At 42.6% G+C, this 13,132-nt stretch overlaps 1 protein-coding gene across 1 annotated transcript; it reads right to left on the bottom strand.

The window, feature by feature from the left end:
- Nucleotides 1-1,060: 1,060 nt before the first annotated feature.
- On the bottom strand, nt 1,061-1,540 carry LOC148028084 (pentatricopeptide repeat-containing protein At5g15300-like). The gene has a single exon (XM_087689916.1). The coding sequence runs from the start codon at nt 1,538-1,540 to the stop codon at nt 1,061-1,063; it is 480 nt and encodes a 159-aa protein (XP_087546042.1).
- Nucleotides 1,541-13,132: the final 11,592 nt, after the last annotated feature.

The raw sequence follows: 13,132 nt of genomic DNA, 5'->3' as shown, positions 1-13,132 counted from the left end.
CACTGACTATCAGCACCTTGACCAACCAACTTTGTATGGATAGATTCTGCTACTGCTGGTTGTAGAGAATAGAATAACAGTTCCATGAATGTGCATCGAGTAGCACAGAGAAAATCATAGCAGTAAATGCTGGTCGCTTTCAGATACTTGCAAGTATCCGCAAGGAAGACAAAACAGTAAGTCGATGTTCCCAATTATTTTTTTACATGTGCCTCTCTGATAGGCCTTAGAGAATTCACCCCACAAGACAGCATTGCTGGTAGCAGCAATGAGTTTGCAGAGATGATCTTGTTGAGGGAACCCGCAATTGGATTGCCATGGTCATCACTAAGAGAAGGCTCTGTGTCATTAATGGAGATGGGCATATCGATTGAGCGAGGGAGGGCAGCAGATGTAGCAACATTGATCTACACTTTCCCTATCGTGATTGATGATCATCAAAATAGACTTCCCCCAAAGTATTGCGCTACCAATCAGAATTGTTTTGTCGAAGTAGGTAAGTGGGAGGTCGTAACAGCTACACAGGTTGACTTTCCCTTCAGACTGTCGACGGCCTAATTTTTGGCTCCAGTTCGGGAAAACTCTCCTTGATGAAGCTCGGAGCATGCCTAGCAGCTTTTGTGGCTACACGAATTTCCTCGGGACACACTCTTAGAGTCTGCGGAATGTGAGTAGCCTTCCTTCAATATGAATTCTGAAAGGTCTTTGCCCCGCTCTCTCTCAATTCAGAAGATCCCTTTGCTGTTCTGATTACCCATATCTTGCACCATAACTGAACCTGTATCTCCATAAACAACCTCCGCATCGAACTGATAGCCATTCCTCAGGTTAAACAGATCTTCCACGAGCTTCTTTGTGTGTTCAATCATCTCTAAAGCCCATTCTTTTTTTCAGCTTCGTTGCATCCTCAGTCTCTTTAACACGTTAAGTCCCTCGTTTCCTCCTTCCACCACAGTCGATCCTGCTTTTTCTTCCCATCCTTTTCGATCCTTTCTTTTGCTTTCCTTTAGGTTCCTTTTTTTTAAAAAGAAAAGCGGCCCTAGCCACTCCCAATTGAGGTTCAAACTGTCTCACCTATATATAGCAGTGGTCCAAATACATGTTTTCCGATCCCTACATCACCCCACTTTTGACATGCACCCAACACAGTGCTCCACACCACGTCATCAGGTTTAGAAGGCATATTTTTTGCTGATACAGCAGCCTCGTCTAGCTGGCCAGCACGGCCAAGCAGATCAACTAAGCAATTCTGATGCTTAATACTTGGACCAATGCCATACCGGCTACTCATCAGCTCAAAATATTTCTGACCCTGGTCCACAAGACCCATATGACTGCACACAGTAAGCATATTAAGAGATGTAACTCCATCCGGTTGAATATTGTCTTCCCTCATTCTCTCTATCATAAGGAAGATAGCTTCACTCTCACCTAGGTGAGCATAACCAGTAATCAATGCATTCCACATTACCAAGTCCTGTTTAGACATCCCATCAAACACACTCTGAGCATCAATCATGCTTCCACATTTACCATACATGTCAATAAGAGCATTGTTGATTAATTCCTCTTGCTCCAAACCCTCTTCACTGTATTTTCCGCATAGAATGAAAGAGCAAATATAACGACTAAGTATGTACAAAGTATCAAATCACACACACAACTTTTGGGTGGTTTTCACACCTTGAATGCGCAGGAGTACGACATCCACCCCCTCTAATCCTGCGCATCCTCTGGATGGGCCAACTACCCATGATCATTATCATCAAGTTCCACAAACAGATCAATCTCTTCATTATGCATTTCCGGTATATCAACAAGATTATCTGTCATATCATCTGTCTCTTCTATCGGAGTTTTTTCTCGTTGTTCTCTTGCAAATTCTTCCAATGCATAATCTTCATCATCTCTTTTCTTGAAAATCTTGATTCTTTTTCCAGCAATAGGCACTCTAAGCACTGTCCCATCCAATTCTGTTAGCTCATATGTTGCATTATCAAAGACATGTCTGACTATGTACGGCCCAAACCATCTTTTCACCATCTTCCGAAGTGCAGTATGCTGATTTTTAAGGCTACTATCAAAGACCAATACCCAATCTCCCTCTTCTATTGCTCTAGGCCACAAGCGATGCCTGCTGTCAAACCTGTCCTTATTTCTTAGTCTAGCAACCTTCAACCTGTCAATAGCTAGCTGAATATCCTCTGGTCTCCTCTCCAACTGTCGAATCCGAAGAGCTAAGAGCTCCTCTCTCGTCAAATCCTCCTGCCAAGGTAAAACTGACCAAGTCAAAGCACAAGTCTCAGTCGGCATAACAGGTTTCTGACCATACATCAACTCTGCAGGCATATATCCTGTGGTAACACTATGAGTCGTACGATCAGCCCACAAAGCAAATGGTAGAAGTCTCGGCCATTCTCCAATCCGTCCTCTGCATGCTTTGGCTAATGCTTTCACTATCGACGGATGCCGTCTTTCACTCTTTCCATTTCCCTCTGGATTATACGCTGTAGTTAGAGCCAATTTGATTCCTAGCTGAGAGAAAAACTCCCTAGCTTCATCTGCATCCAATTCACCACGATCCGCAGTGATCTTACCCACACAACCATACCTACAGAAAATTTCCTCCAATAAGAACTTACACACTGCACTAGTGGTCTTCGTTCTCAAAGATCTGCCCTCAACATGATTGGTAAGATCCTCTCTAGCCAAAACAATGTATCTCATCTGCCATAGACCCATAGGCATAGTAACCAAATCAACTACCCACTTATAATGAATGCATAGCGGATAGGTCGGATGAAGCTCATCTTGATGACGCACTACCGAATACATCTGGCAGTCTCTGCAAGTCTCAACAAAGTGAGAAACATCTCTATACATGCCTTTCCACCAATATTTCTCCTTGATTTTCTCATAAGTAGCCCATACTCCTCTATGACCAGCCCAAGGACTCTCATGAAACTCCCTCATCACCTGTAACTGTGTCTCTCTATTGCAGACAACCCGCAAAGGTAATTCGCCTCTTTTCTTCGGATGCTTCCAAAGAAATCCGTCCTTGAGAAAATAACCATAGGCTTTCCTTCTGATCTTCTTGAACTCTTCATTTGTCCATTCATCTCTTTTGCTTAGTGTACTAAGCTACCTGCCAATCTGCAACCAATCTCCAACATAGAGTTCTTCTATAAAAGCCACAATATCATAGACATGACAAACATGATCAACCATAGTGGCTGAAATTTCTGCATCATCCTCTTCTACAAGTAGAGTCTCCTCATCATCATATCTGGCTCTAGACAACATATCTGCCACTGGATTATCCTTCCCTGCTATGTGTTTAAATTCCGGATTTAATGACTTGATGTATGCAATCCATCTCAACATAGCTATATCCGGAGTAGAGCAACTTGTGATCATACCAATCAATGGCAAGCAATCTGTCTCTACCACAACTGAAGCTCCAATAAAGTATTCCTTGTCACATTTGAGAGCCGTGACAATCCCCAGTAGCTCCCTCTTGATTTGCGGATATCTCCTCTATCTCTCGTTTAGGACTTTCGCCCCAAACCGAATGGCCTATCTGTTTCCATCTGCATCATCTTGACCCACAGCCCAACCTATGCCAATTGAACTAGTGTCAACTATCAATACAATAGGCCTTTCACAATTATAATCCGCTTTCCTAAGAGTAGGAGCATTTTGCAATAACTTCTTCAATTTTCGCATGGCTCTAGTGTGGCTCTCATCCCAATAGAATTTCTGCCCCTTTCGAAGCAGCTGATACAAACAATCTGCTATGTATGCAAAATGAGGTATCCAAATCATATAAAACACACAAGCTCCAATGAAACTCCGTACCTCTGAAGTGGTAGAACAATACTCCGCAATCTTGCTATAGCATTCACCTTATTAGGTGAGGGTTTCCTGCAATAATATCCACACATATGTCCAACAATGACAACCTCATTCACTCCAAAACTAGATTTTTGCCCTGAAAGTGTCAAGTTCACTTCTTCTAACCTGGCCAAAATCTTCTCACATACTGAAATATGATCAGCCACAAAGTATCTACATTCCTGATCATTTAGACTCTCATTTTTCTCTTCTTCTGCACACCCCTTAATGGGCACATCATCCAAGAAAGGCATGGTAAGCTGAGGTATGTAATCACGAAGGACCTTATGCATGGCATTCATCATATGCCAAACAGAATTAGTGGCACCTTGAGGCAAGGTACACATCCTGACAAGCCCAATAGGAGTTCTCATGGTGGTTATGTCCCTGCTTTCCAAAGCCAGCTGAAACTGATCATATCCTGAATACAAATCACCTAAAGAATAGATGGCACGTCCAGCAAATGCTTCTGCAAACTCATCCACAACTGGACCTATACCAACATTCCTGATAGTAACTCTGTTCACTGGCTGCATGTCCTGAATAAATCGGAGAGTACCATTCTTCTTTGGAACTGTAAACCACCTATTTGAGTATGGTGTAGATGAAGGCTCAAGAATTCCCATTCTGGTTTTCTCATTCAATAAATCAATCAGCTTTGGCAAGTGTGCTTTAGGCACTGGAATAGGTCGGAGATTCCATGGAATATGAGGAATAGTGAAAATGACCATAGGAGCAACAATATCTGGATTCACACATCCAATCTCATGCGGGAAAAAAGCAAATCCCCTTCCATGTCGCTCAAGCATCTCCTGAAAGCATTGCTTCTCTATGGGTAGAAAGAAATCACCATTTCCAATTTTCAATTCAGCAAGAGTCTCTGCTGAAAATTTATGACCAATATGCTCCGGATTCCTCAAAATTGGCTGTTTAGCAGCCCTCTCTATTTGCTGATCACTGTCAGGTGGAAGCGGTACAGCAACCGGCTTCACCTTCTTATCCACAGTTTTGTATTTCGTGTCAACCCTGGCTTCATTATGCTCTTCTGCGTTACACAAATCTTGCTGTAAATCAGCAATTGTGCACTCGAATGGCTGAATATCCTCAGCCCTCTGCTCTATGGACTGCATAGAAACAGCCCTAAACTCTGGATGCTGAAATATTTCAGCAGTAAACTCTGTTGGCTAAAAGTTTTCAGCCCTCTGTGTCTCTGAAAGCTTATCATAACCAGCTGGAAACTCTGTTTGCTGAATTTCTTCAGCACTCAACACTCTTTGCTAAGTTACCTCAGCCTTTGACTCAATCTGTGACACAAAATCTGCAATTTCATGAAACATGTCCAGGGACTGCACTAATACATTACTGTGACAATTCTGCATATCAGTTTTCAGCATATCTTCCATCTCTTCCATCGTATCTGCACAAATCACACTGTCATACATCCCATCTATGTGCTCCTCATCCTCTAAAATTCCTGCATTTTTCAAAATTTTCTCATTCCTGCATATGTACTACCTAGCAGCTCTAGATAACCTAGAAGTCTTCTGATAGCACATCGAACTGTTTGTTGAAATCCCAACAAAACCGGAGGAGAAAACACTGCTACCAGGAGGCGAGAACTCCAATCTCCTCTGCTCTGTACCACCGTCGTCTCGCGAAACGGCGGTACCTAATGAAAACCCAAATCCCTCACAGTGGGCAAAGGTGCATCTCTGAGAGTATCCCTGTTTCTAACATGGTTCACACATACAGTCATAAACTGAACTGCTCTCATGCCATCTTTACTGCGAATCTATGCATAAGAAGAACCATCATCCATTACCTTTGTTTCCATGCACATCTCTGTGATGAATGGCTGACCAAGAATTATGGGATAAGAGCATGAATCCTGCACAAAGAAATGAAAATCCTCCTCTACATCACCAATAGAAACCCTGACACTAGGACAGGCAGTATACAAATCACCTGCAGTGTTATTGGCAGCTCTCATACGCCACCCATGCTCTACATCCATAGGCCATCTGTTACTCTCATAAACTCCACGAACTATGAGATTAATCTCTGAACCATGATCCACCAATGCAACATAAGGCACCTGTTTCTCTCCAATCTTTACCGTCGTCTCTGTAGTTGCCCTAGCCCAATGGCTCCACGAAAAGTGACTACGCGGTATCAAGACAGGCTCATCAATTTCAGCATAATGCATAGGCTGAACCCTCTTCTCTACCTGCGGAAAAATAGAAGCATTCTCAACCATAATCTCATCCTCATCCTCATCCAACTCCCCAATCAAAACTCCCTGTGTATCAGTGGTAGACAATGCATGTCTTTTCCTCTTCAAAACCTCCTGAAACTCTCTTTTCGAGATGCCCAAAATCTCAGAAATAGTGAAAGTCACCTCATTGCCAAGTATCTTGTCATTAAAGATTTTCTTCATGTCTATAGATGTCTCAATATCGGACATCAATCTAAACCCTGGCTTCTTTCTCTCTCTAGGCTCTTGCCTCTTTTCTCTCTTTTGAGCATCTTCCATCTGTCGATTTGGCCCTGGTCTTGAAGACGGTCCTACAGTAGGTGGAGTAACAAACTCACCCCCTCTAGTCTTCTTAGCTGCACTTGGATTTTCTTCATCCCTCTTACGCTTCTCCTCAAAAAGTTCATCTGCTTCAACAGGCGAATCCCAACCTGTCTCTGATCTAATGCTAGAGCCTGCACTAGTCAAAACAGTTTGCTAAATTTTCCCCTTGTTTGCAGTCTCCATAGCATAAGTCCATAGTGCTGACTGAGTCTTTGATCCCTTCTCAATCTGGACTCCATATGCAGAGGCATCACCTCTAGCTGTCACATAAGAAGTACGCGCAGCCATATCATCCACTAACTTCTTCATTCCACCTTTACCAAAGTTGGTAGCAAGTGGAGTCCCTGTCTCAGTCAACCAAATCTTACCATCTTGCCCCCAATATACCAAATTCTTCCTCCTTGCATCCTGAAAAGATTCACAATCCCTGCAATGCTGATGGTCCGTACTATCGCACCAAATACATCTCCGATCTCTCCTAAGTGCACTAGGAGCACTCCTAGGTGCAGTAGGAGCACTAGAAGAAGTAGTAGGCGCAGTCGAAGCAAAATGCTCTTTCAACTTTCCCACCAACTCCGCTTTGACTGACTCCAGTGTCAAATCTGTTATGCCTTTGATTATGTCATCAAGAGAAGTAGGCACCGATGGAGCAGATGGTTTTGGAGCAGAAGGTGTAGGTATCGGTCGTCGAACAGGAGGAATAGGTGGAGTGGAAACAGTAGGCACTGGCATAGGCCAAGAAACTGGCTAAGGAGGAGAAGAAATAACATGGATAGAAGCAGGCATAGGAGCTAATGATGGTGTAGGTGTCATGGAACCATTCTGTAGGCGAGTCTTCCATATCCTCCTCTTGGTCAAAGTCGAGACTGCATCTTGAGCATCCTACCAATCCGTTTTAAGACCCATAGGCTTCGTGCGATCCTCAAGAAGCTCACCCAATTCTTCTTGAAGAGCAAGATCTGCAGCTTGCAAGAAAAGCTCAACTTTTTCAACATCCAATGCTCTTTGTTCAATGGCATCAAGCTGACTATACCTCTCCTCAAATTCTCGAATCAACTCTGAAGCAGCTAGACCTTTGTTTGGCATGTAGACCCACTCTCGGAATGACCGCCGAGTAGCCATACCAAAGTCCTCAAGGAAATATTCTTCTTTCAGGGCCTTCTTAAAATCTTGCCAATGTGTATTTTGAATAAAAAGATCAGTCACTTTTGCCCTCAAAGCGGGTGTGACAAGACGAAGGAAATACTTACTCATAAGTCCAGCTGGAACTCCAAAAAACCGCATCTTGATCTCATATATCTTCAAATATGCTGAAATATTTCGGCCGTCAAATAGCTTCTTCTCATTCTCAACTGCTTCAATAGCCTTAGTCGCGTTGTTTGCATTCTCCTGCTCCGAATAAAGTTGTCTTTGGTGAGACAGCTGCTGTTGATGCAATTGTTGCTGCTGCTGCATATACAATTGTGTCTGCTGATTTTGGAGCTGCATATACATGGACATATTCTGCAAAATCTCCTTTAGATCCTTTGTTGAAGTACTTGACGCAGCACTCATTGATGGAGCTGAAGTAGAGGCAGCTGGAATTGTAGAAGAGGCTGAAGTATCTCCCATCCTGAAATTTCTGCGATGCTTTCACGTCAGGTTCACCAAAGATGTCGAAGGGTTTCGAAAGCAATCTCGCAACTTCAGAAGTCCTTGATAAATTTCAAGATAAAAGATCAATCAAGCGTGACATTTACAACCCTATTCAACTTCAACAGCTTCAGCTTCATAAAGGAAACAAATTTGATTTATAAATTGGCTGCTCAAAAACTAAAGTCCTTCACGTCCCTTTGATATGTCCTCAACTTTTTCTACAGTCTCCTTTGGTAGAACTCTTTTCAATTTTTTAACTAGAACAAAGTTTGATTAGCTACAGCACATTCTTCAGAGATTTGGTAAATATTTTGATGAACAAGCAGCATGATAGAACATTTTTGTTTGCTGGTGGAAAGTATTAGGACTTCATGTGGTGCTGTGAACATCCTCAGACCTTGCAGACATGTTCAGACAATGTCCATGTTGCAACATTGATTGTTACAATACATTCAGATCCTCTTAAGAATCGTCTTTTAATGTGACTGAAATCAGTGGCCTCTGTTTATACAAGAACTGAAGTCTCAAAGTGTTGTTTTTGATATTAATTCTTCAATGGCACTCTTGATGAGCTTAAAGAGAAGATACAGAGAGCACTTGATAGAAAGTCTGGACTGTTTCTGAGCAATAATCATCAATCAAATGTTGACATATCGAGCTCCACTCGTGATACGCCAGGGTGACCGTTGTGCATTTATGTCACCGACGTGTTAGTTGCAGACGCGGTTGGTACACCGCCCCTGAATAATAGCTACACGATAGCTATCCTTATCTACTCTAGTTTGTGGCTCAGTTAGTATGCCACCTTAGTTAGTTGAGTTTGGTTTGAGACCCATATATACAGGGTTCTTCTATTTCTTTGTAAGAGAGTTCATTTGGCTTACACAACTAAGAAGAGGAAAACTGTTTTCAGCCTCCACCCTTGTGTGTATTCTCCCATTGTGCAAGCAAGAAAGCTACAAGTGAGACTCCTTCCTTCTCTCCCACAATCTTGACATGGTATCAGAGCCTTGTTCGTGGTAAGGAGCTCAAGAAAGCAAGCCAAGCTCGCGGTGGTCTGGTAAGAGGAGCAGTGTTGCTTTCATTTCCTGTTTTGGGAGCAGATCTCTGCAGGTAGCACAGCCGGAAATCGCAGGAGTGCATTGTCTCAGGTTGAGACGCCCTTCGCGGTGAAGCAAGAGGGCAGTATATGCTGCGGGAGAGGGCTTTAGCCCTGGCGACCTTGTTTTTTTGATTTGAGGCCATTTCGGGGCCTGTTTTGCAGACGCAAGTTTTCTGCACGCACTCAAGAAAAGGCTCAGTTTTATGCTGTGCGACCACTGTTCTACAGGTCGGTGAAAAGTTACTGTAGAAATTGCATCGTATGCTTGTGCGCAGAGACATTGGGAGTTTCAGAATCATCCTTGGTTCCTGTTTATGCAAAATCGTCACTAGGAAGTGACTGTGTGGTCAAATACCACTTTCGCCAGTTTTGCAGATTTGCCCTTGTGAGGGTGAAGCTGTGTTTTTTGCAGTGACAGAATTTCTTGCAGTATTCTGTAATGGCGTCTGATTCTCTTTCACAGATTGTCACTGAAAAGCTTGACAAGAACAACTTCCAGGCATGGAAGTTTAGAATGACGAATTTCCTTATGGGAAAAGGATATTGGGAATTTGTTGCAGGAAATGAAGAAGAACCAGTTCTTCCTGATGTTCCCAATCAACAACAAATGCAGGCATTTAAAACATGGCATGAGAGAGCCAGGAAAGTTATGTATTGGCTGTCTATCAGTATTTCAGACTCTATGATTGTGCATATTCAGGATGCAAGTACGCCAAAGGAGGCATGGGATACTTTGTCAAAAATGTATAGCACAAATACGCAAGCCAGGAAAATGCAGCTCAAGCAAGAGTTGCATAATGTGCAAAGAGAAAGTATGAGCATCAACGACTACCACATGAAGGTGAAGAAGATTGCAGATGCACTTGCTTCCATTGGGTCGCCAGTGGAAGATGATGATTTAGTTTCCGTGACCTTGAATGGTCTAGGAAAGGATTATGCACAGTTTCGGACATCCATTTCAGTTCGTGAAAGATTTCCTGATTTTGAGGAGTTGATTGCTCTTCTAATTTCTGAGGAACAGAGAAATGGTGGTGCATCTTCTTCAGGAGGAACTTCAAAAGAAGCTGTCTTCTACTCAAATGCTGGAAGAGGTAGAGGCAGAGGTAGAGGAGGCCGATTTGGAGGCCGTGGCAGAAATCAGAATATGCAGCAAACTCAAGAAAACCAGTCCTATGGAGGAGGACGTGGTAACTCTAGAGGCAGGGGGAGCCAAAGAGGTCGTGGTGGATGGCAAAGAGGCCAAAATGCAAACAGTAATGTTGAATGCTACTATTGTGGTAAAATGGGTCATATGGCTAAAGACTGCTATAAAAAGCAGAATGACATCATGAATGGAAAACTGCAACAAGGGAATTATGCATCTTCTAGTAGACAGGGTGATGACAGAAATGAGCATTTGTTCATGGTGCAGCACATGAACAATTCTATGACAAGTGCAGAAGAAAGCAATGATGTATGGTATGTTGACTCAGGTGCATCAAACCACATGACAGGTCATGCAGAATGGATGGAGGATGCAAGGAAAATGGAAAAACCAGGATTTGTGGAGACTGGTGATGATACTGCACATCCTATTGTGCAGATTGGAAAAATTCCCTTGTTTATGCAGGGTGGGAAAAAGAAATACCTGTCCGATGTATTTCATGTCCCGAATATTACCAAGAATCTGGTTTCAGTTGGTCAAATGGTTGAACAGGGCTTGCAGGTCAGATTTAATCCTCATGGATGCTTTGTTGAGGATATGAAAAATAAAGGTCGCTTGATAGCAAAAGGAAAGAAGAAGGGCAGAATGTTTACATTGGATGCAGACATGTCTGAATTGAGTGCAGCAATGTTTGCACATGGGACCGGTGTAGTTGCAGATATTGATATCTGGCATAAACGCATTGGTCATGTTAATGTACAGCGACTTAAATCAATGCAGGCCCAAAATATTGTTGCAGGATTGCCCAAATTCAAGGTTGCAGAAATGCATAAGGTATGTGAAGCCTGTCAGTTTGGAAAACAGGCAAGGAAACCATTTCCTAGACATGTTCAAGAGAGTGAGAAGCCATTGGAATTAATTCACTCTGATGTGTGGACAACTAAAGCTGCATCTCTTGGAGGCTGTCATTATTTTGTCAGTTTTATTGATGACTATAGCAGAAAAGTTTGGGTGTATTTTATGAAAAAGAAAAGTGAAGTTTTTGGGCATTTCAAAACTCTTAAAGCTATGGTTGAAAAAGAAACAGGCTTGCAGATAAAATGCCTAAGGTCAGATGGAGGGGGAGAGTACCTCTCAAATGAGTTTGCAAAGTTCTTGCAGGAGCATGGCATAAAGCAGCAATATTCATGCAGTTATACCCCACAACAAAATGGAATTGCAGAAAGGAAAAACAGGCATATTGGAGAGGTATCTCGTGCCATGCTCAATGAAAAAGACTTGCCAGATTTTTATTGGGCTGAAGCAGTTGCTACAGCAGTCTACATAATGAACAGGACTCCCACTGCAGCAATACATGGAATGACTCCAGAGGAGAGGTATACTGGTAGGAAACCAGATATTTCTCATTTGAAAATTTTTGGTTGCATTGCCTATGTACATGTGCCAGATGAGCTGAGATCCAAGTTGGATCCAAAAGCTGAGAAATGCATCTTTATTGGTTACTCTCTGCAGCAAAAAGGGTATAGATGCTATAACCCTTCTACTCGTAAGTTTACAGTGAGCAGAGATGTTGTTTTTGATGAGATGAGTAGCTGGTATAGACCAGTAAATGTGATTGATGATGAAGATGCACAAAATGGTAATGCTACACAGAATTCACAGCAGCAGTCACAAAATATTAGTGGACCTGGAGCGTCCTCTAGCAGTGGTTCACATTCTTCGCCATGGACAGGCAGATTGAGATCAGGAGAATCTTCTCAAAGCAATGCAGATAGTGGTATGCAGGTATCACGAAAAGGAAAAGAGAAGGTTGATCAGCCCATGTTTGATGTGAATGCAGGTCACTCTTATGTGGATGGTGAATCCAGTGGCTCAGAACAGAGCATTGATGATGAGTTGGGTATTCCTTCTATTGTTACACCTGGAGTAAGGAAGACCAGGGATGTTTTGAGAGCACCTGGGAGTGAACCTACTTTGCGCAGGTCTACAAGAGCTAGGTATCCTGTGGATAGGCTGAAATATGATGGATTTACAGCCATTCACTATGCATATATGGTCAAAGTGATACAGGAACCAGAACCCACATCTTTTGAGCAAGCCATGGGAAAAGAAAAATGGGAGAAAGCCATGGATGAAGAAATGGATGCCTTGGAAGCAAATGCTACATGGGAGTTAGTACCTTTGCCTAAAGGTAAGAATGCAATTGGCTGTAAGTGGGTTTATAAGGTGAAGCACAATGCTGATGGTTCTGTGAACAGATACAAGGCAAGATTAGTAGTCAAGGGGTATGCACAAACATATGGCATTGACTATGAAGAAACATTTAGTCCGGTTGCAAGGATGGCAACCGTAAGAGCAGTCATTGCTATGGCTGCATCAAAGGGATGGTCTTTACATCAGATGGATGTAAAGAATGCCTTCTTGCATGGTGATTTGCAAGAAGAGGTCTATATGGAGCAGCCACCAGGTTATGTGCATGCTGTTCATCCTGAGTTTGTTTGCAGGTTGAAGAAAGCCTTGTATGGCTTGAAGCAAGCACCTAGGGCATGGTCTGACAAGATAGGACAGTATCTTGTCACTATTGGCTTTCAGATTTCCAAGGCAGATTTCTCACTTTATGTGAGAAAAACAGAGAAAGGTATTATGCTGCTTGTCATTTATGTTGATGATTTGATTATGACAGGTGACAGTGATGAAGATATCCTTCATGTGAAAATGCTATTGAAGCAGAAGTTTGAGATGAAGGATTTGGGAGAGCTGCGTTATTTCTTGGGCATTG

Source organism: Lygodium microphyllum, chromosome 12 (genome assembly GCF_053477565.2).
Source record: "Lygodium microphyllum isolate KBCC chromosome 12, Lygodium_microphyllum_v1.1.10, whole genome shotgun sequence".
Taxonomy (NCBI): Eukaryota; Viridiplantae; Streptophyta; class Polypodiopsida; order Schizaeales; family Lygodiaceae; genus Lygodium; species Lygodium microphyllum.
Note: the sequence above shows the minus strand (reverse complement) of the source record. Positions and strands in the feature narration are given on the sequence as shown.